The sequence below is a fragment of the Oncorhynchus mykiss genome, chromosome 9 (genome assembly GCF_057628025.1).
Source record: "Oncorhynchus mykiss isolate SJ-2025 chromosome 9, ASM5762802v1, whole genome shotgun sequence".
NCBI classification, from domain to species: domain Eukaryota; kingdom Metazoa; phylum Chordata; class Actinopteri; order Salmoniformes; family Salmonidae; genus Oncorhynchus; species Oncorhynchus mykiss.
This window is the reverse complement of record NC_143030.1, coordinates 77354499-77378881: the sequence shown is the minus strand read 5'-3', so window position 1 is coordinate 77378881 and position 24383 is coordinate 77354499. Positions and strand designations below refer to the sequence as shown.

The 24383-nt window shown below is 41.4% G+C and overlaps 2 protein-coding genes across 3 annotated transcripts in view; one reads left to right on the top strand and one right to left on the bottom strand.

The window, feature by feature from the left end:
- Positions 1-24383, top strand: part of LOC110532812 (guanine nucleotide-binding protein G(t) subunit alpha-2) — a 107504-nt gene that overhangs the window by 1921 nt on the left and 81200 nt on the right. The window lies entirely within an intron of this gene.
- LOC110532811 (AMP deaminase 2) lies at positions 1416-23480 on the bottom strand. 2 transcript variants are annotated; one of them, XM_090185425.1, is made up of 15 exons: positions 23290-23480; positions 22736-22847; positions 22336-22522; positions 18330-18477; positions 17619-17708; positions 16371-16500; positions 15091-15285; positions 11291-11422; positions 10943-11106; positions 10428-10554; positions 9799-9962; positions 7205-7325; positions 6175-6348; positions 5712-5822; positions 1416-1747 (listed from the first exon to the last, which is right to left on the bottom strand). In XM_090185425.1, the coding sequence occupies exons 1-15, from the start codon at positions 23316-23318 to the stop codon at positions 1475-1477; spliced, it is 2157 nt and encodes a 718-aa protein (XP_090041551.1). In that variant the 5' UTR covers positions 23319-23480; the 3' UTR covers positions 1416-1474. The 2 variants fall into 2 exon arrangements, 1 of the variants encoding a protein (XP_090041551.1); XR_016483451.1 differs by lacking the exon at positions 9799-9962.

Sequence of the window (24383 nt, the reverse complement as noted above, 5' to 3'; positions counted from 1 at the left end):
AGGACAGCTTTTTTCCATCTAAGTAACGGCGTTACTCTGGACCCTGATCTCTCTTTCTGCTGCTCCAGTTTCAAATGTTGTGCCTGCGGCTATGGATCCCTGACCTGTTCACCGGACGTGCTACCTGTCCCAGACCTGCTGTTTTCAACTCTCTAGAGATAGCAGGTGCGGTAGAAATACTCTGAATGATCGGCTATGAAAAGCCAACTGATATTTACTCCTGAGGTGCTGACCTGTTGCACACTCAACAACCACTGTGCTTATTATTATTTGACCCTGCTGGTCATCTATGAACATTTGAACATCTTGGCAATGTTCTGTTATAATCTCCACCTGGCACAGCCAGAAGAGGACTGGCCACCCCACATAGCCTGGTTCCTCTCTAGGTTTCTTCCTAGGTTCTGGCCTTTCTAGGGAGTTTTTCCTAGCCTATTAGACCAGCTACATCTACAGTCTCTAATATATTATGATAGACCTGCTAGATCTACTGTCTGCTAGATCTACTTTACCTCACGTTAGTCTCATTCCAAATGTCGTAAATTGTTGGTTATCTGCACGAATCCAGTCTTCACTATGAGTCATCCATACATCAATTGTCTTAAATCATTTATTTATTACTAAGTAATTCACAGAAATGCATAAACAAACAAACAAACAAGGTAAATGTAATGATAGGAGATAGTGCCCTAGTGGGCTAAACCGGCATGGCGGCTTGTTCGACCAAAGGGGAAGTGGGGGTCGACTAAGAAGTCACTACAAAGTGATAATTATAACAATTGAAATGTTAATCCTTTGCACATGAACGCTCACTCAATCGGGAACAATTGCAATCAATATATATATTTACACTCAGTGTGTCGTCTTGATCGCTGATGAAAAGTTCATTTATTTTGTAGAATTGTCCGTCTCTCTCCCTCTCTCTCTTGGTTGTGGTTAGAGGGGATTGTTCAGAGTGACATTCGTAATAGAATGGTTGTTTCAGCGGTTGTCGTTCTTCGCATTCAATGATGCCGAATTCCTAGCTGCAGACTAGTAATCAAAATCAAAGACTTGTTCTTATTCTGTCGGTATCGATAGTCTAAGAGTTTAACCACGTGGTATGGTTAAAAGATTCAGCAATGTTCTACAAAGGCTGCTCTTACTCCCCCCTCCTCCTCTTCCCTGCTCCTCCTCCCTCTTCTTCCATGCTCCTCCTCCCTCCTCTTCTCTCCTCCTCCTCCCTCCTCTTCCCTCCTCCTCTCCCCTGCTCCTCCTCCCTCCCCTTCCATGCTCCTCCTCCCCTTCCTCTTCCCTGCTCCTCCTCCACCTTCTCCCCCCCCCCTCCCTGCTCCTCGTACCTCCTCTTCCTACACAGGCCCCATACGAAGGATGCCCTCTTCCCTGTTACTCCTCCTCCTTCCTATTACTCCTCCTTCTTCCTACTCTTTCCCCTTAAACAGGCCCCTTACACAGCCTCCTCTCCTCCTCTCTCCCCTTAAACAGGCCCCCTACATAGCATTCCCTCCTCTGTGTGGATGGCCTGCAACTCCTCTGTGTGGATGGCCTCCAGCTCCTCTGTGTGGATGGCCAGCTCCTCTGTGTGGATGGCCAGCTCCTCTGTGTGGATGGCCTGGGTGATGAGGTTAAGCTCTTCACACATGGTCTCATAGCGGTACTCCACACGGATGTCGGGGACGTTGGTGCGTCGGATGTCATTGCCCTCCTGGCCCTCCTTGATGTAGTGAGGGCCCAGCCAGTAACTCTTCACCTGGGGAGAGAAAGGGGAGGGGCATGATGAAATGGAACTCTTCTGGAGACATTAACATGAGAAATGAAGAGTAAAACGTTTTTGGGGAAAAGGCCTAGGTACATAAAGAATAAATAATTGAGTAAACTTTTTCGCTCAGGCTCCTCTTGCAGCATTGGGGAACATCCCGTGCCCCCCCCCCCCCCCCCCCCCCCTACAAGTGCCACATCTATACATTTTGTCTAATGTGTAATCATGCGATGATATCTGAGTGACTCATTCAGTACAACAAAATCTAGGGCTAAAAAAAATTTGCTTAAAAAACATTAACTGGCATGGGCTAGTTGATCTGGACATTTCTGGCAAGTTATAAATATCTCTACGGTATGAAATGACTAACTTGACAAGAGGACAACTGCTGATGCACTACCCAATTAAAAATGACACCTTGCTATTATACTAAACTCATCAAAAAAAGAAACGGCCCTTTTTCAGCACCCTGTCTTTCAAAGATAATTCATAAAAATCCAAATAACTTCACAGATCTTCATTGTAAAGGGTTTAAACACTGTTTCCCATGCTTGTTCAATGAACCATAAACAATTAATGAACATGCACCTGTGGAACGGTTGTTAAGACACTAACAGCTTACAGACATTAGGCAATTAAGGTCACAGTTATGAAAACTCAGGACACTAAAGAGGCCTTTCTACTGACTCTGAAAAACACCAAAAGAAAGATGCCCAGGGTCCCTGCTCATCTGTGTGAATGTGCCTTAGTCATGCTGCAAGGAGGCATGAGGACTGCAGATGTGGCCAGGGCAATAAATTGCAATGTCTGTTCTGTGAGACGCCTAAGACAGCGCTACAGGGAGACAGGATGGACAGTTGATTGTCCTCGCAGTGGCAGACCACGTGTAACAACACCTGCACAGGATCGGTACATCCGAACATCACACCTGTGGGACAGGTACAGGATGGCAACAACAACTGCCTGAGTTACATCAGGAACGCACAATCCCTCCATCAGTGCTCAGACTGTCCTCAATAGGCTGAGAGAGGCTGGACTGAGGGCTTGTAGGCCTGTTGTAAGGCAGGTCCTCACCAGACATCACCGGCAACAACGTCGCCTATGGGCACAAACACACCTTCGCTGGACCAGACAGGACTGGCAAAAAGTGCTCTTCATTGACGAGTTGCGGTTTTGTCTCACCAGGGGTGATGGTCGGATTTGCGTTTATCGTTGAAGGAGTGAGCGTTACACCGAGGCCTGTACTCTGGAGCGGGATCGATTGGAAGGTGGAGGGTCCTTCATGGTCAGGGGCGGTGTGTCACAGCATCATCAGACTGAGCTTGTTGTCATTGCAGGCAATCTCAATGCTGTGCATTACAGGGAAGACATCCTCCTCCCTCATGTGGTACCCTTCCTGTAGGCTCATCCTGCTCATCATCCAGGCTCAATGCCTAAGTTGAAAGCCAGAATGAGTTCCTTAAAAATAATATATATACAGCTGAAGTTGGAAGTTTACATACACTTAAGGTGGAGTCATTAAAACTTGTTTTTCAATCACTCCACAAATTTCTTTGTAACAAACTATATTTTTGGCAAGTCGGTTAGGACATCTACTTTGTGCATAACACAAGTAATTTTTCCAACAATTGTTTACAGACAGATTATTTAACTTATAATTCACTTAATCACAATTCCAGTGGGTCATAAGTTTACATACAATAAGTTGACTGTCCCTTTAAACAGCTTGGTAAAGTCCAGATAATGATGTAATTTCTTTAGAAGCTTCTGATAGACTCATTTACATGATTTTAGTCAATCGGTGGTGTACCTGTGGATGTATTTCAAGGCCTACCTTCAAACTCAGTGCCTCTTTGCTTGACATAATGGGAAAATCTAAAGAAATCAGCCAAGACCTCAGAAAACAAGTTGTAGACCTCCACAAGTCTGGTTCATCCTTGGGAGCAATATCTAAGCACCTAAAAGTACCACGTTCACCTGTACAACCAATAGTACGCAAGTATAAACACCATGGGACCACCGTCCTGGAAGGAGACGCGTTCTGTCTCCTGGAGATGAACGTCTTTTGGTGCAAAAAGTGCAAATCAATCCCAGAACAACAGCAAAGGACCTTGGGAAGATGTTGGAGGAAAATGGTTCTAAATTATCTATATCCACAGTAAAACGAGACCTACAGTATATCGACATAACCTGAAAGGCCGCTCAGCAAGGAAGAAGCCACTGCTCCAAAACCGCCATAAAAAAAGCCAGACTACGGTTTGCAACTGCACATGGGAACAAACATTGTACTTTTTGGAGAAATGTCCTCTGGTCTGATGAAACAAAAATAGAACTGTTTGCCCATAATGACCATCGTTATGTTTGGAGGATGAAGGGGGAGGCAGGCAAGCCGAAGAACACCATCCCAACCTTAAAGCATGGGGTGGCAGCATCATGTTGTAGGGGTTCTTTGCTGCAGGATGGACTGGTGCACTTCACAAAATAGATGGCACCATGAGGAAGGAAAAGTATGTTATATATATATATATATATATATATATATATATATATATATTTTTGAATTTTACCCCTTTTTTCTCCCCAATTTCGTGGTATCCAATTGTTGTAGTAGCTACTATCTTGTCTCATCGCTACAACTCCCGTACGGGCTCGGGAGAGACGAAGGTAGTATGTTATATATTGAAGCAACATCTCAAGACATCAGTCAGGAAGTTAAAGCTTGGTCGCAAATGGGTCTTCCAAATGGAGTCAAATGTCAGGAGGAATGGGCCAAAAATACACCCAACTTATTGCGGGAAGCTTGTGGAAGGCTACCAGAAACGTTTGACCCAAGTTAAACAGTTTAAAGGCAATGCTACCAAATACTAATTGAGTGTATGTGAACTTCTGACTCATACCATTTCATCCTTCCATGAGTCCCGACACAAACCTAGGGTTACTACCCAAGCCGGTATAGGGGATTTTCCAGTATCTTCAGTATTTCCAGTATATGTGTTATTGTGACAGGTTAAAGGAAATATTCATAGCCTGTTATACATTAAAAAGTATTAGTAAGTTCATAGTCTGTGAGGATCTTAAAACATATAAGGTTAAAAAGATGCATTCAGTATTAGTTGATAGAGATTGATAACATTCATATAATTGTGTTAAAGTTAAAATCTGTCAAAGGGTACGAATTGTGAGAGTAATGTGTAAACGTTATATTGATTACTTTATTTTGTGGTGCCTAAAAGTGTTAATCTGTGATCTACGAAATGCTCTTAATCTATGAGCCGGAGATCGATTGCTCTGGTCTCCACCCATATTCCTGGGGAAAATCGCGGTCTTTTCTCATTACACTACGTTGAATTGAGAATACAACACCGTATCACACTCGTGATTATTTCTCCCCTGTTTTCAGGGGCGTAACATTATGCTTCTTAATAGGTTTTACTGTATGTGTGGGTCAGGGTATTAGGCTAAGGGAAGTCATTACCCAGTCCCGGGAGGCCATTAGACCTGTGTTTGGAAGCCATTGACCGAACCTACGGGTACCAGTAGACATTCACCACATACTGTGTGTGTCCATATTATTTGTTGTATCATTGCTATGGTTATGCCACCAATATAATCTATGAGGGAAACTCGAGGACAATTTTCCACCACACTGGCTGGTCGTTCGTTTTATGCGTTCGGTTGCCAGAAACGCGACCCAGTCGTTAAGTCTTTTTGTTTGACCAAGCCGTTCATTCTAAATATTCTATTGCCATACAGGCTGGCAACGTTCTTATCCCTTGCTTGCTAGCTAGCCAACTACGACTAATTTACAGTTACGTCAAAACAGTGCCCCTAGGATAACAACAAAGTAGCTGCATTTTAATTTGTTTAAGCTGTTTCCTAGTGACATTTATTTGGATACATCCATAACAATGTAGGTAATGTAGAGAGAAGATATTGCTCTGAACAGCAGTGGTACCTTATGGGAGAAACCGCTCATCAGAACACTGTTCCTGGCCAGCTCACACATGTCACAGGAGCTGAGCTTCCACACCTGAGCAGCGATGCTGTACTCCTCCATCAGGGGCTCCTGGAAAGGGACAGTATGGATACAAGACAATCATTTACAGACGTAGGGCTGGAATCAACCCGTTTACAGACGTAAACGTTGCTAAAAACCTGTTTTCACTTTGTCATTATGGGCTATTGTGTCTAGATTGCTGAGGATTTTTCATTTATTTAATCCATTTTAGAATAAGGCTGTAACGTAACAAAATGTGGAAAAAGTCAAGTGGTCTGAATACTTTCCGAAGGCACTGTATACTGCCCTTCCCTAAACAGTATAGTGCATTCTTTTTTGACCAAAGCCCTATGCCATTTAGGATGCAGGCATAATGTTGTGTGGAGCACTCCGTCATTTGCAGTCGAGTCACATCACCAACCTTAGTGAAGTGGAACTGTAGAGGGTCGTCAGTGGACAGTGACACCATGAGTCCTCTGGACAGATATTCAGGCAGAGGGTTACGGTGGTAGCTGAGGAACAGGCTGTTGTTGCTGAGAGGAGACATGGCGATGCCGATCTGAGCCAGGTAGTACAGGTATTGCAGCACAGGGGCCTGGAGGAGAGAAGAGAAGGGGAGGAGTTATATGTTCTGTTGTGGTCTGTAATCCCATGTGACTGAAACCATTCTTGATACAGAAGAACAACAATTTAGGCTTAGATTGTTCACAAGATCATACTAGAGCCCTCAAACTCAGCTCTGGACCTTGAAGCCAGTTCCACTGCAGTTTTTCATTGTTCCCTACAAATTAGGAACTCATTTAGACCTGGGACACCAGGCGTGTGCAATTAATTATCAGGTACAACAGAAAACTAGCTGGACCTCGTAGGGTAAGAGTTAATTACCCCTGTACTAGAGTGTAGATGACTGAGGCCTCTGGACCTCGTAGGGTCAGAGTTGATTACCCCTGTACTAGAGTGTAGATGACGGAGGCCTCCGGACCTCGTAGGGTCAGAGTTGATTACCCCTGTACTAGAGTGTAGATGACGGAGGCCTCCGGACCTCGTAGGGTCAGAGTTGCTTACCCCTGTACTAGAGTGTAGATGACGGAGGCCTCCGGACCTCGTAGGGTCAGAGTTGATTACCCCTGTACTAGAGTGTAGATGACGGAGGCCTCCGGACCTGCCTACCTTCCTGAGCATCAGTCCATGGGAGATGTTCTCTGACACAATGAAACCTAGGGTGTAGGGGCTAGCAGTTAGGGTCTGGGTGCTAGGAGTTAGGGGCTAGTAGTTAGGGGCTAGTAGTTAGGGGCTAGTAGTTAGGGGCTAGTAGTTTGGAGCTAGTAGTTAGGGGCTAGTAGTTAGGGGCTATTAGTTAGGGGATAGGTGCCAGGACTTAGGGGCTAGGGGGTAAGAGTTAGGGGCTAGGGGATAAGAGTTAGGGGCTAAGGGGATAAGGTGTACAGTACCTTCCTGAGCAGCAGTCCATGGGAGATGTTCTCTGACAGCATGAAACCCGACACCAGGTGATGGATAGGCCCCGCCTCCCCACAGTGAGGACGCAGCACCAAGGTGTTGAAACCTCTCTGCCTAAAACACACACAGAGATATCATTGATTCATCGATAGATTGATTTATCGATTGCTTGTACACACAGTCACAGAGGTACGGTGTTAATGAGATTCAACCATATATACTGTAACTCAACTACACAGACAGAGAGAGAGAGAGGTTCTGTATAAGACTCTAGCAACACAGTATAAATCTTCCAAGAGCCAATGTCTGTGTCCAAATGGAAATCTAATTTGATTATTAGAATTTTTCCCCCCCACAAAAATCCATCTATTTAAGCTACAGATATCTGCTTTTTACATGGGCTGTGTCTCAATCCACCGTATCCACCAGTGGCCCTTCCTCATCTGCAGTGGAAGGTGGCCGAGCTACCTTGATGTTTGTCAAAAATCAGTCTTCTCACAAAAAAATGTCTGCAGGGTTCGAACGGTTTGGGCTACAAACCAATATGACAATCGAAAGTATAAGGGTCATTCCACGCTAAGAGGTATACGGGTCATTCCACGATGAAGGTATACGGGTCATTCCACGATAAAGGTATGAGGGTCATTCCACGATAAAGGTATGAGGGTCATTCCACGATAAAGGTATGAGGGTCATTCCACGATAAAGGTATGAGGGTCATTCCACGATAAAGGTATGAGGGTCATTCCACGATAAAAGGTTTAAGGGTCATTCCACGAAAAAGCTATAAGGGTCATTCCGCGCTAAAGGTATAAGGGTCATTCCACGATAAAGGTATGAGGGTCATTCCATGAAAAAGGTATAAGGGTCATTCCATGAAAAAGGTATAAGGGTCATTCCATGAAAAAGGTATAAGGGTCATTCCATGAAAAAGGTATAAGGGTCATTTCACGAAAAAGCTATAAGGGTCATTCCGCGCTAAAGGTATAAGGGTCATTCCACGATAAAGGTATGAGGGTCATTCCATGAAAAAGGTATAAGGGTCATTCCATGAAAAAGGTATAAGGGTCATTCCATGAAAAAGGTATAAGGGTCATTCCATGAAAAAGGTAAAAGGGTCATTCCATGAAAAAGGTATAAGGGTCATTCCATGAAAAAGGTATAAGGGTCATTCCGTGAAAAAGGTATAAGGGTCATTCCGCGCTAAAGGTATATGGGTCATTCCATGCTAAAGGTATAACGGTCATTCCACGAAAAAGGTATACGGGTCATTCAACAGTAAAATAATAGTAATCATTTATAAGATTTCTTATAGCTCTCAGATATAGGACAGACACTTCAAAACATACTTTCCTTAGATATATTTTCTGACTATGTTATTCCATGTATAACTGTATTATTCAATGCGTTTCTATGGGCTAACAGCAGTAAGACCATATTCAATTTTTTATACCTACACGAGTCCTAAAATTCTAAATCAAATAGCTAAATGATCCATGGTATGACCATCTTAAAACAATTCCATATGTTAGCTTAGTTGAACCCCTTAGTAGAAGTGACAAATCCGAACTGCCCACTTCGTACAAATCCTAGTGAATGCGGTGTCTTTTCCTATAATATGGCATACTAACGCTTTACAGCCTATGTTTCGTTCGGGGCTGGGTTTTATTTGAAGGTTACCACCCACCAGCATGGCGTTGTTTATTATTCAGAAACAGCTGTTTTGGCATCTTCCATAAACTGTGGCCGAGAATCCCAAGTGGCGCAGCGGTCGCATCTCAGTGCTTTAGGTGTTAATACGGACTTCCAGGTTCGAATCCAGGCTTTATCACAACCGGGCCGTGATTGGGAGTCCCATAGGACGGCGCACATTTGGCCCAGCGTCGTCCGGGTTTGGCCGGTGTAGGCAGTCATTGTAAATAAGAATATGTTCTTAACCGACTTGCCTAGTTAAATATGGGTTACATTTAAAATAATACATTAATAATACATCTGCCATAGAAAGAGTTAGAAAATCTATGTATTCCATTTTGACTTCAGGTTGTAACACAACAAAATGTGAAATAAGTCAAGGGGTTTGAATACTTTCTGAAGGTACTGGAAATTGTTGTGCAACACCATGGGTAAGCTCTAGTCATCTCCTTTGGTCATCGCCTTTCGAAAAAGTAGATTTCTACTGGTGTGGGTGTTTAAATACATGTACTTTTTGTCCTTGAAACATTTAATTGAAATACTGTAGAATTCTATTCATTCCTATGGTGGACTGCTTCTTCCGGGGAGTGCCAATATGGCCGACCGGTAGCTTCTAAGCCTCTCATTGGCCAATACATAGCATCAGCAATCTAGGGTTTTTATACATCCGTGGTTATAACTAACCGGATTCAGTTTATCAACCAGCTGATTATTAGAAATAGGTACGCCACTAGATAATGGTTGGACTGAAAAACCTACAGGAGAGGTAGCTCTCTATCAGAGCCCTGATCCAGCTACTGTTCCCACACATAGCCAAGCGTTTACAGTGATAAGATAACACGTCAATGTAATGACAGAATCAGCGTAAACGGTACAGCGTCACGGGGTCTCGTACCTGCGCAGGTGGTTGAGCACGGTCATGTTAGCGTACATATAGTACAGGTAGTAGGCATAAGGAGGGTTGTCTACCACAGTCCAGTTGACTGGCAGAGGACTCTCCATGTTGAAGCAGTGTTGCTCTGGTTTAGACTCGTCGTCCACACTGTCGAGGCCCACCACCTGAACACATACAGACATGCACACACCACTGTCATGGTCATCATCGTGGTTCTGTGTGGCTCAGAGGGTAAAGCAGGGAGCTTGTATCATTAGGATTGTGTGTTTGATTTCCGCTGGGGTCACCTATACGAAAAAGTATCCATGTACGTTACATTGGATAAAAACATCTGCTATGGCCTATTTATTTATTTTTCATTAACAACAACCTTTATTTAACTAGGCAAGTCAGTTAAGAAGACATTCTTATTTTACAATGACGACAGCCAAACCGTCCCCTACCCCAGACGACGCTGGGCCAATTTTGCGTCGCCCTATGGGTTGTAATAAGGCCTGGGATTTGAACCAGGGTCTGTGGTGATGCCTCTAGCACTGAGGATGCACTGCGCCATTCGGGAGCCCTTTATTCTTCTATATCGTCATCAAATACAGGGTCCTCTGTAACACTGAACCTTGTTGTTTACTCACGTGCTGTAGGAAGAGGTGCAGCTCACGGTGCCTGGCGGGGTCGATGGTGACCTCGAACAGAGGCATGAAGATGTTATCCAGCAGCTCCTGGAAGTTACACAGCTGCTTCTTGGTGTGGTACACATCACTGTGGAGAGAGAGACAAAAGTCTCACACAGAGAGAGGCGGGAAGTGAAGTAGGGGAAAACCAAAACAAGACTGTGTTCTCCTTGAATAGAGGTTAGTTGTACTCACAAGACAGAGTTCTCCTTGAATAGAGGTTAGTTGTACTCACAAGACAGAGTTCTCCTTGAATAGAAATTAGTTGTACTCACAAGACAGAGTTCTCCTTGATTGAGGTTAGTTGTACTCACAAGACAGAGTTCTCCTTGAATAGAGGAATAGTTGTACTCACAAGACAGAGTTCTCCTTGAATAGAGGTTAGTTGTACTCACAAGACATACTTCTCCTTGAATAGAGGAATAGTTGTACTCACAAGACAGAGTTATCCTTGAGTAGAGGTTAGTTGTACTCACAAGAGTCGTGGGACCTGCACCAGCCAGCGTACGTTGTTAGAGTAGACTTGGTGTTTGACGGCCCACTGGGCCAGCTTGTCCCATTCGTCTCTGCAGCGGCCGCAGATGGACAGACGCAGCTCCACGTTCTGGTATTTACTCTCCTCCAGGTCAGCCATCACCTCCTGAGGAGCAGAGACACACACCGGTCAGCAGGGGGCGCCAAGTACTGCACAACTTTACTAGAATACAGTACAACACGCAGCTATATAGACAACTGCTGGAACTAGGACTAAGAATTCAAACACTTGCCCTGATTGGACAAGTAGAGACTTTACTATATCGATGATGCGCTCATTCAGCAGGCACCTTGATGATGTGTCCAAAGTATTTCCCCTGCACGTGGTTGTCTGTCTTGATGAAGATCTCTCTCAGGATGGACTCCCCAATGGGGTTGTATTTGGCGTTGAATTTGTCAAAGCGATGGAAAGTGTTGCGGTCCTGTGATGAGAAAAGGAGACAGTAAGACTCGATCAACGTTAAGATTTCAAGTCAGCTAGTCGTCTATCTTCAAAGTGCAGTGGTGATCGGCAAGTTCAACGATAAAGCTCTCGGAAATAGAACGACTGTTCATCCATATTTCTCAGCAAAACTCTCAGACAGAGCTAGGAATAAGAGGACTGACCATCCGTTATATCAACATTATAGGTTTAACCATGTTTTGAGGCTATGTAGTGTTTGTTTGCATTTACTTTGTTTACAAACATTGGAATTAAACAAAATTATTCTTTGAGTTCTGATGTGGTACAACAGTTGAACTAAGCTCATGAGGTATTTATAAATACTATTCTTCAGTAATCATTGGGTGTATATCATTCATTTACAAGTCAAAATATAGATTTAGCAACTACTGAGATCCCTTTTAATATAGTAACTGAAACCCAAATCTTGTACAAATAGCAAGGACGAAGGAGAGGGACCGTAGCTACTAATGACTATTAACATTTACCCTCTGTCTTCTCCCTCTAGTCATACTTTAAGTATGTCTGGGCACCTCCAAGACGCATGATACCTACTACTAGTCTAGTTTATATTATATATGTATGATACCTACTACTAGTCTAGTTTATATTATATATGTATGATACCTACTACTAGTCTAGTTTATATTATATATGTATGATACCAACTACTAGTCTATATTATATATGTATGATACCTACTACTAGTCTAGTTTATATTATATATGTATGATACCTACTACTAGTTTATATTATATATGTATGATACCTACTACTAGTCTAGTTTATATTATATATGTATGATACCTACTACTAGTTTATATTATATATGTATGATACCTACTACTAGTCTAGTTTATATTATATATGTATGATACCTACTACTAGTCTAGTTTATATTATATATGTATGATACCTACTACTAGTCTAGTTTATATTATATATGTATGATACCTACTACTAGTTTATATTATACAGTGCCTTGCGAAAGTATTCGGCCCACTTGAACTTTGCGACCTTTTGCCACATTTCAGGCTTCAAACATAAAGATATAAAACTGTATTTTTTTGTGAAGAATCAACAACAAGTGGGACACAATCATGAAGTGGAACAACATTTATTGGATATTTCAAACTTTTTTAACAAATCAAAAACTGATAAATTGGCAATGCAAAATTATTCAGCCCCTTTACTTTCAGTGCAGCAAACTCTCTCCAGAAGTTCAGTGAGGATCTCTGAATGATCCAATGTTGACCTAAATGACTAATGATGATAAATACAATCCACCTGTGTGTAATCAAGTCTCCGTATAAATGCACCTGCACTGTGAAAGTCTCAGAGGTCCTTTAAAAGCGCAGAGAGCATCATGAAGAACAAGGAACACACCAGGCAGGTCCGAGATACTGTTGTGAAGAAGTTTAAAGCCGGATTTGGATACAAAAAGATTTCCCAAGCTTTAAACATCCCAAGGAGCACTGTGCAAGCGATAATATTGAAATGGAAGGAGTATCAGACCACTGCAAATCTACCAAGACCTGGCCGTCCCTCTAAACTTTCAGCTCATACAAGGAGAAGACTGATCAGAGATGCAGCCAAGAGGCCCATGATCACTCTGGATGAACTGCAGAGATCTACAGCTGAGGTGGGAGACTCTGTCCATAGGACAACAATCAGTCGTATATTGCACAAATCTGGCCTTTATGGAAGAGTGGCAAGAAGAAAGCCATTTCTTAAAGATATCCATAAAAAGTGTCGTTTAAAGTTTGCCACAAGCCACCTGGGAGACACACCAAACATGTGGAAGAAGGTGCTCTGGTCAGATGAAACCAAAATTGAACTTTTTGGCAACAATGCAAAACGTTATGTTTGGCGTAAAAGCAACACAGCTCATCACCATGAACACACCATCCCCACTGTCAAACATGGTGGTGGCAGCATCATGGTTTGGGCCTGCTTTTCTTCAGCAGGGACAGGGAAGATGGTTAAAATTGATGGGAAGATGGATGGAGCCAAATACAGGACCATTCTGGAAGAAAACCTGATGGAGTCTGCAAAAGACCTGAGACTGGGACGGAGATTTGTCTTCCAACAAGACAATGATCCAAAACATAAAGCAAAATCTACAATGGAATGGTTCAAAAATAAACATATCCAGGTGTTAGAATGGCCAAGTCAAAGTCCAGACCTGAATCCAATCGAGAATCTGTGGAAAGAACTGAAAACTGCTGTTCACAAATGCTCTCCATCCAACCTCACTGAGCTCGAGCTGTTTTGCAAGGAGGAATGGGAAAAAAATTCAGTCTCTCGATGTGCAAAACTGATAGAGACATACCCCAAGCGACTTACAGCTGTAATCGCAGCAAAAGGTGGCGCTACAAAGTATTAACTTAAGGGGGCTGAATAATTTTGCACGCCCAATTTTTCAGTTTTTGATTTGTTAAAAAAGTTTGAAATATCCAATAAATGTCGTTCCACTTCATGATTGTGTCCCACTTGTTGTTGATTCTTCACAAAAAAATACAGTTTTATATCTTTATGTTTGAAGCCTGAAATGTGGCAAAAGGTCGCAAAGTTCAAGGGGGCCGAATACTTTCGCAAGGCACTGTATATGTATGATACCTACTACTAGTCTAGTTTATATTATATATGTATGATACCTACTACTAGTCTATATTATATATGTATGATACCTACTACTAGTCTAGTTTATATTATATATGTATGATACCTACTACTAGTCTAGTTTATATTATATATGTATGATACCTACTACTAGTCTAGTTTATATTATATATGTATGATACCTACTACTAGTCTAGTTTATATTATATATGTATGATACCTACTACTAGTCTAGTTTATATGATATATGTATGATACCTACTACTAGTCTAGTTTATATTATATATGTATGATACCTACTACTAGTCTAGTTTATATTATATATGTATGATACCTACTACTAGTTTAAATTGTATATGTATGATACCTACTACTAGTCTAGTTTATATTATATATGTATGATACCTACTACCAGTTTATTTTATATATGTATGATACCTACTACTAGTTTATTTTATATATGTATGATACCTACTACTAGTCTAATTACTTTAGATAGAAACATAATGAGGGAGGTTGGTTGCGACAGTCTAGCAATCCAAATGTTGCGTGTTCGAGTTTTGTGCAGGACAACTGTAGCATTTTAGCTAACCCTTCCCCTAACCCTTATTCTAAACTTAATCCAAGTCACCTAACCAGCTACATAAGTTTGTCGTTTTAGTTCTCCTAACCTTTCAAGTAAATGATCCTAACCTTTGTTGTTAGTTCCCCTAACAGCCAACGTAAATTTCCCGTAGTTCTCCTTTGTTGTTACAGTGCAACAAGCAACCTGGTCTCAGAGAAAGACGTATAGTACTGTACATCCTCCAAGATGTATGATAAGTCATTTCATCCATCTTGTATGCAATTGTACGACCGGGTACGAATATACTTCCTGTAATTGGTGTGACACTGTACAACCACAATTCCATTCATAATGCAACCTAATGTAACATTGTATATCATACTAAATGAAGTCCACCGATTTACGTAATTAATAATACGAATTACCCGGAGACCATGTTGCCCTCACCCACCACCACTTACAGCATGCATATCCAGTGTGTCCACACTCAGGTCGAAGGCTGTGAGGTTCATGGTTTCGAACACCTCCATGAGCGTCTGTCCCTTGCCTCTCTCCACATGCACAATCTCCCCTGGATACTTCTTCATGGCCCTCTTGATAAACCTCAGCAGGTGTTTCTGGTTCATACAGGATGCGGCGTGGATATGGGTATCCACCTGGGTTTACAAGGAATCACAGACATAGAAGATGGATTAGGGCACTTTATCAAGATGCAACCAGAGGATGGGCGTGGTTACATTCAAGGTATCTTCCTTCCTGCTCTGAGGAGAGTGGTTACATTCAAGGTATCTTCCTTCCTGATCTGAGTAGAGTGGTTCCATTCAAGGTTTCTTAATTCCTGCTCTGAGGAGAGTGCTTCCATTCAAGGTTTCTTCCTTCCTGCTCTGAGGAGAGTGGTTCCATTCAAGGTTTCTTCCTTCCTGCTCTGATTAATATTCCCCAGGAGCATATAGTACCATCAGAAGTAGACCTAACCTCAGAGAATAAACTAACCTCTGCAATAAGGCTAAATGAATCTGGTCTTCAGCTGGTGATAGCAATTGAGCATGGGGATGAGGTTAAACCACATTAGACACAGTCAGTGATTAGTGATATGCTCACCTTGCATATGTTGCAGACATTCCAGTGTTTCAGGGTTAGGGTTAGGTTTAGAGTTAAGAGGGACCTTGCATACATTGGAGAAGTCTCTTTGATAAACTTACGTTGCAGACTTCTTGGTGTTACAGGTTTAGGGTTAGACTTAGTGTTAAGTTTAGGGTTAGACTTAGGGTTACGTTTAGGGTTAGACTTAGTGTTAAGTTTAGGGTTAGACTTAGTGTTAAGTTTAGGGTTAGACTTAGTGTTAAGTTTAGGGTTAGACTTAGTGTTAAGTTTAGGGTTAGACTTAGGGTTAAGTTTAGGGTTAGACTTAGGGTTACGTTTAAGGTTAGACTTAGGGTTAAGTTTAGGGTTAGACTTAGGGTTAAGTTTAGGGTTAGACTTAGGGTTAAGTTTAGGGTTAGACTTAGGGTTAAGTTTAGGGTTAAGTTTAGGGTTAGACTTAGTGTTAAGTTTAGGGTTAAGTTTAGGGTTAGACTTAGTGTTAAGTTTAGGGTTAGACTTAGGGTTACGTTTAAAGTTAGACTTAGGGTTAAGTTTAGGGTTAGACTTAGGGTTAAGTTTAGGGTTAGACTTAGGGTTAAGTTTAGGGTTAGACTTAGGGTTAAATTTAGGGTTAAGTTTAGGGTTACGTGGGACTTACCTTGCGTATGTTGTAGAAGTCTCTATGAGGAACTTTCTTCTGAGCTGCCAGCTCCTTCATCTCATTCAGCAGGATGTGCATCTGGAACTTAGAACTCAGGTACTGTAACCGACGGTAACAGAACGACTTCCTGTGGTAGTGAATAAGCACATTGTGTCAAATAAAATCATACGTTATGCCTATAGGTCCATAAAAAACATCTCTATACACTTTACAGTGAAACAATACGTGACCAATACTTTACAGTGAAACAATACATTAACAACACTTTACAGTGGAACAATTCATGATGAATACTTTACAGTGGAACAATACATGATGAATACTTTACAGTGAAACAATACATGACCAATACTTTACATGATGAATACTTTACAGTGGAACAATACATGACCAATACTTTACAGTGGAACAATACATGACCAATACTTTACAGTGGAACAATACATTACCAATACTTTACAGTGGAACAATACATGACCAATACTTTACAGTGGAACAATACATGACCAATACTTTACAGTGGAACAATACATGACCAATACTTTACAGTGGAACAATACATGATGAATACTTTACAGTGGAACAATACATGATGAATACTTTACAGTGGAACAATACATGACCAATACTTTACAGTGGAACAATACATGATGAATACTTTACAGTGGAACAATACATGACCAATACTTTACAGTGGAACAATACATGACCAATACTTTACAGTGGAACAATACATTACCAATACTTTACAGTGGAACAATACATTATGAATACTTTACAGTGAAACAATACATGACCAATACTTTACAGTGGAACAATACATGATTAATAATTTTACAGTGAAACAAGACATAATGAATACTTTACAGTGGAACAATACATGACCAATACTTTTACAGTGAAACAATACATGACCAATACTTTACAGTGGAACAATACATGATGAATACTTTACAGTGAAACAATACATGACCAATACTTTACAGTGGAACAATACATGATGAATACTTTTACAGTGAAACAAGACATAATGAATACTTTACAGTGGAACAATACGTGACCAATACTTTACAGTGAAACAATACATCAACAACACTTTACAGTGAAACAATACATTAACAATACTTTACAGTGACACATTAAAGACAAAAAAAAACGAACAAAGAATAAAAGTGTACAAGAGAACAAAACACAGTACAGAAGTAAATCAATAAAAGACAGAGTCTGTCTGTGTACAGTACTCACACAGGTCCGTTGATGATGAGAGCCATCATGACGTTCATGTCATTGATGTAGTCCTGTAGGTCTGGATAAGGAAGCTCCAACTCTGTGCTCCTGACATCACAGTGCATGTTTTAAAAGGGACATTATAAGATGATCTACTGTACATGCCAGGGGTCAATTCCAAGAATTCAATTCCCAAATCATTATTATTTCCAACAATTTGACAAATTCCACTTCGGATTCAGTTCCCGCAGGCTTTCCGGCTGATCATGTCACTGTTCAGATAGCCTAGCTATACTGGAAATAAAGGAATACAGGTTGCAACGATTCAAAACAAGTCCTACAGTCGATTTTGTATGCTATCTGCATTAAATCCATTAACTGGGAAATACCATATATTCCAATTAAATTCAATTCCAAATATTAAAATGTGTTGACAATTTCAATTAAATTCCAATTCAAAAAGTTAAAACAGTCTAATTCCAATTAAAATCCTATTCCATAACTTTTAAAAATAAACATTTATTTCAATGTTAATTCTCAGATTCATATGTGAATTCAATAATCGAATTAGAATTTCCTAAATAAAAATCGGCCTTGCTACATGCTGATGACAAGTCTCATAACGTATCACAGCAGAATATAAATATTTACGCCTGCAGGTTTTAAGTGAAGTGTTACCAAAGCAATGCAAGTGGGAGAAAGATGTAATGGAAGAAACCAATGTCTCACTTCTCCATTGTGTCCTTATTAGTGTAGATGTGGACGACACCGTTTACCATCCTGCAGCCATAGCCTACATCAGGAGGCATACAGGCAGGTTCCTGGTTCTCGTAAGGGTGAGTGGTGGAGACGGGAGGATGGACCGTCTGGTCTAAATCTAGAATACAATAGAGTACAATAGAATAGAATCAAAATGAATAGAATTCAATAGAAAATAATCTAATAGAATAGACTACAATAGAATAGAATCAAATAGAATATAGTACAATAGAATAGAATCAAAATGAATAGAATTCAATAGAATAGAATTTAAATAGAATAGAGTACAATAGAATAGAATCAAATATAATATAGTACAATATAATAGAATCAAAAAGATAGAGTGCAATAGAATAGAATCAAATAGAATATAATTGAATAGAATCAAATAGAACAGAGTACAATAGAATATAATTTAAATAGAATATAGTACAATAGAATAGAATTTAAATAGAATAGAGTACAATAGAATATAATTTAAATAGAATAGAGTACAATAGAATAGAATCAAATAGAATATAGTACAATATAATAGAATCAAAAAGAATAGAGTGCAATAGAATAGAATCAAATAGAATAGAATTGAATAGAATCAAATAGAACAGAGTACAATAGAATAGAATCAAAAATAATATAGTACAATAGAATAGAATCAAATAGAAAATATTTAAATAGAACAGAATCAAATAGAAAATAATTAAATAGAAAATAATCAAATAGAATAAAGTACAATAGAATATAAGAAAATAGAATAGAGTACAATAGAATACAATCAAATAGAATATAATTAAAAATAAAATAATCAAATCGAATACAATCAAATAGAATATAATCAAATATAATATAATCAAATAGGATATAATTAAAAATAAAATAATCAAATATAATATAATCAAATAGGATATAATTAAAAATAAAATAATCAAATATAATATAATCAAATAGAATACAATCAAATAGAATATAGTTAAATAGAAAAGAATCAAATAGAATATAATTAAAAATAAAATAATTAAATAGAATAGAGTACAATAGAATATAATCAAATAGATTATAGTTAAATATAATAGAATCAAATAGAATAGAGTAGAATAGAAAGAATATACTGAACAAAAATATACAGTTGAAGTCAGAAGTTGACATACATCTTAGCCAAATATATTTAAACTCAGTTTTTCACAATTATGGCATTTGATCCTAGTAAAAAGTCCCTGTTTTAGGTCAGTTAGGATCACCACTTTATTTTAAGAATGTGAAATGTCAGAATAATAGAAGAGAGAATAATTTATTTCAGCTTTTATTTCTTTCATTACATTCCCAGTGGGTCAGAAGTTTACATACACTCAATTAGTATTCGGTAGCATTACCTTTAGATTGTTTAACTTTGGTCAAACGTTTCGGGTAGCCATCCACAAGCTTCCCACAATAAGTTTGGCCCATTCCTCCTGACAGAGCAGGTTTAACTGAGTCAGGTTTGTAGGCCTCCTTGCTCACACATGCTTTTTCAGTTTTGCCCACAACTTTTCTATAGGATTGAGGTCAGGGCTTTGTGATGGCCACTTCAATACCTTGACGTTCTTGTCCGTAAGCCATTTTGCCACAACTTTGGAAGTATGCTTGGGGTCATTGTTCATTTGGAAGACCTATTTGCGACCAAGCTTTAACTTCTTGACATGTCTTGAGATGTTGCCTCAATATAGCCACAACATTTTCTTTCCTCATGATGCCATCTATTTTGTGAAGTGCACCAGTCCCTCCTGCAGCAAAGCACATCCACAACATGATGCTGCCACCCACATGCTTGACAGTTGGGATGGTGTTCTTCGGCTTTCAAGCCTCCCCCTTTTTCCTCCAAACATAACGATGGTCATTATGGCCAAACAGTTCTATTTTTGTTTCATCAGACCAGAGGACGTGTCTCCCAAAAGTACGATCTCTGTCCCCATGTGCAGTTGCAAACCATAGTCTGTTTTTTAGGGCGGTTTTTGTGCAGTGCCTTCTTCCTTGCTGAGCGGCCTTTCAGGTTATGTCGATATAGGACTCATTTTTACTGTGGATATAGATACTTTTGTACCTGTGTCCTCCAGCATCTTCATAAGGTCCTTTGCTGTTGTTCTGGGATTGATTTGCACTTTTCGCAACAGTACGTTCATCTCTAGGAGACAGAACGCGTCTCCTTCCTAAGCGGTATGACAGCTGCCTGGTCCCATGGTGTTTATACTTGCGTACTATTGTTTGTACACATGAACGTGGTACCTTCAGAACGTGGTACCTTCAGAACGTGGTACCTTCAGAACGTGGTACCTTCAGAACGTGGTACCTTCAGAACGTGGTACCTTCAGGCGTTTGGAAATTGCTCCCAAGGATGAACCAGAGTTGTGGAGGTCAATTGTTTTTCTGAGGTCTTGGCTGATTTCTTTTGATTTTCCCCTGATGTCAAGCAAAGATGCACTGAGTTTGAAAGTTGACCTTGAAATAAACTTCTGACCCACTGGAATTGTGATACAGTGAATTATAAGTGAAATAATCTGTCTGTAAATAATTGTTGAAAAAATGACTTGTGTTAAGTCCTAATCGACTTTTTGCGGCAACATTTTTGGAGTGGTTGAAAAACTAGTTTTAATGACTCCAACCTAAATTTATGTAAACTTCCGATTTCAACTGTAAAATGCAACATGAAACAATTTCAAAGATTTTACTAAGTTACAGTTCATAGAAGGAAATCAATTTAAATAAATTCATTAGGACCTAATCTATGGATTTCACCTGACTGGGCAGGGGTACAGCCATGGGTGGGCATAGGCTCCCCCAATTGGGAGGCAGGTCCACCCACTGGTGAGCCAGGATCAGCCAATTAGAATTTGTTTCCCCCCACAAAAGGGCTTTATTACAGACAGAAATAATCCTCAGCAATACTCCCCCTTCCCCCGCCTCAGTTGATCCCACAGGTGAAGAAGCCGGAAGTGGAGGTCCTGGGCTGGCATGTACTGCCAAATTCTCTAAAATGACGTTGGAGGCGGCTTATGGTAGATAAATTAACATAAAATTCTCTGGCAAAAGCTCTGTTGGACATTCCTGCAGTCAGCATGCCAATTGCACGCTCCCTCAAAATTAGAGACACCTGTGGCATTGTGTTGTATGACAAAACTGTACATTTTAGAGTGGCCTTTTAATGGCCCCAGCACAAGGTGCACCTGTGCAATGATCATGTTGTTTAATCATCTTCTTGATATGCCACACCTGTCAGGTGAATTTATTATCTTGGCAAAGGTGAAACGCTCACTAACAGGGATGTAAACAAATGTGTGCACAACATTTTAGAGAAATCTGTTTTTTTTTGTGCGTATGGAACATTTCGGGGATCTTTTATTTCAGCTCATGAAATACACGTTGCGTATATATGTTTTTGTTCAGTATATAATAGAATTAAAGTTATTAGTCTGTCAGACACAGAACGTCTTCTTCTTGCTTTGGTTCTAATCCCTTCAGACGGGTTGGAATGCCATCGCCATGCCGATGTCCACACTGCATGTCAATGGGGATAATTCTCCCACTGGTCTGTACACACTGTGTGACAGTCTGTGCTGCTAGGTGGTAGAGCAGATGGAGTGTGAAAATTACTTCGATTGATGATTATGAAACTGCTAGTCCTGAAGAGGCAAAATCATTGGCTGAGAGCCATTTGAAGTTGTGCTAACAGCAGATTCACCTTTGACAGTGTGTGGTTTCAAATGTTGAATTTCAATTATGAAAATTCTCCCAGTGTGCACACAGTCTGCGCTAGGTTTTGTGAGCGTGCCTGTGTGCCTGTCTGTCTGCCTGTGTTACTCTGCGTGCCTGTCTGCCTGTCTGTCTGCCTGTGTTTCTCTGTGTGTCTGTCTGCCTGTCTGTCTGTCTGTCTTTCTCTATGTGTCTGTCCGCCTGTCTGCCTTTCTGTCTGTCTGTCTGTCTGTGTTTCTCTGTCTGTCTTCTCTACCTGCAGTAACAGAGGTCTCCGGGATCTCCTCGTATATGCCCATATCTAGAGGTCTGTCACTGAGCTTCTCCAGGTAGCTGGCTGTGGTCCGACAGAAGCTCTGCATGGACAGGCCGATGTACTTCTCCCTGATGAACAAGGCCTTCACTACACACTTAGCAGCATCCAGCAGGTCTGTGAAGGGAACCTGGAGAGAGGGGGAGGGGAGAGAGGGAACAGGTTAGCCATTGGACCTTATAATACTTTATTTTACATTGTAATCATCTTTTTCCTTTTCAACCCACACCCATGAGCTGCCACTGGAACAGTTTTTAGAGGTTAGCTAAGTGCCTTGCTCAAAGGCCCTACAGCAGGATATGGTATGGAGTTTTTTTTGGGGGGGGATATTTCTGTGACCTACCCCACATTTCTCCTCTCCAGAGATGGCGATGCGCTGGTACTCCTTCTCTCCTTCCCGTTCTTTCTCCTTGGGGTACAGGTCCATGAATGCCTGGCTCTGCTCCTTCAGGTATCTAACACAAGACGATAGGCCAGGTGTACTCAAGTGTTACTCCACGAGGTCTGGAGACCACTGCATTTCTGTTCTACCTGATAATTAATTGCGCCCACCTGGTGTCCCAGGTCTAAATCATCCCCTGATTAGAGGGCTAGAATAAAAAAAATTAAATGTGGACAGTCTCCGAGGACCAGAGTTGAATATGAGAGTGATAGGGGAAGAGAAACGGTTCATAGACAAGACTGTGTTAGCCAGCTGAGCTAAAGCCTAGACTGCTAAACTGTATGAGAGATAAACTATATGTGACCGACCAGGGTACTCTGCATGCCACAAGACTCTGTTAGCCTGCTGAGCTAAAGCCAATGCATTGGCTAGCAGAGCTAATGCGAGTGCCCTTACTGTACTCACTCTAGGTCAGTAGCTAGCGGAGCTAACGCGAGTGTCCTTACTGTACTCACTCTAGGTCAGTAGCGCTGTCAGTCTTCATTAACTCCTGTTTGGCTCGCAGAAGGATATTTGGCTCAAACCTGTGGAAGACATAATGAAAAGCTTTTTTAGAGACTTCAACATGATCCCATTGGGATCCACAATGACTTGTTGCTGACTACTAATTCTCTCTCTCCTTTCTCTCTCTCTTCTCTCCCTCTTCCTCCCCCGCCCTTCCTCTCTGTCTCCATCCCTCCCTCTCCCAACCTTCCTCTCTGTCTCCCTCCCTCCCTCCCTCCCTCCCTCCCTCCCTCCCCCCGCCCTTCCTCTCTGTCTCCCTCCCTCCCTCTCCCTCCCTCCCCCGCCCTTCCTCTCTGTCTCCCTCCCTCTCCCGCCCTTCCTCTCTGTCTCCCTCCCTCCCTCCCTCTCCCTCCCTCTCCTTCCCCCGCCCTTCCTCTCTGCCTCCCTCCCTCCCCCGCCCTTCCTCTCTCCCTTCCTCTCTGTCTCCCTCCCTCCCTCCCTCTCCCTCCCTCCCCCTTCCTCTCTGTCTCCCTCCCTCCCTCCCTCCCTCCCTCCCTCCCTCCCTCCCTCCCTCCCTCCCTCCCTCCCTCCCCCCCTCCCCCGCCCTTCCTCTCTGTCTCCCTCCCTCCCTCTCCCTCCCTCCCCCGCCCTTCCTCTCTGTCTCCCTCCCTCCCCAGGAAGTGTCAGGAAGTGGCGGGCACCACGACGGTCAACTAGAGAGAGAGAGAGAGAGGAGGGAGAAAGTGGGAGAGGGAGGGAGGGAGAGAGAGAGAGAGAGAGAGAGAGAGAGAGAGAGAGAGAGAGAGAGGAAGGAGAGACAGGAAGGAGAGAGAGATAGAGAGTGATAAAGAGAGACAGAGAGAGAGATAAAGAGAGAGAGAGAGATAGAGAGTGATAAAGAGAGAGATAGAGAGTGATAAAGAGAGAGAGATAGAGAGTGATAAAGAGAGAGAGAGATAGAGAGTGATAAAGAGAGAGCGATAGAGAGTGATAAAGAGAGAGAGATAGAGAGTGATAGAGAGAGAGAGAGATAAAGAGAGAGAGAGAGATAGAGAGTGATAAAGAGAGAGAGATAGAGAGTGATAAAGAGAGAGAGATAGAGAGT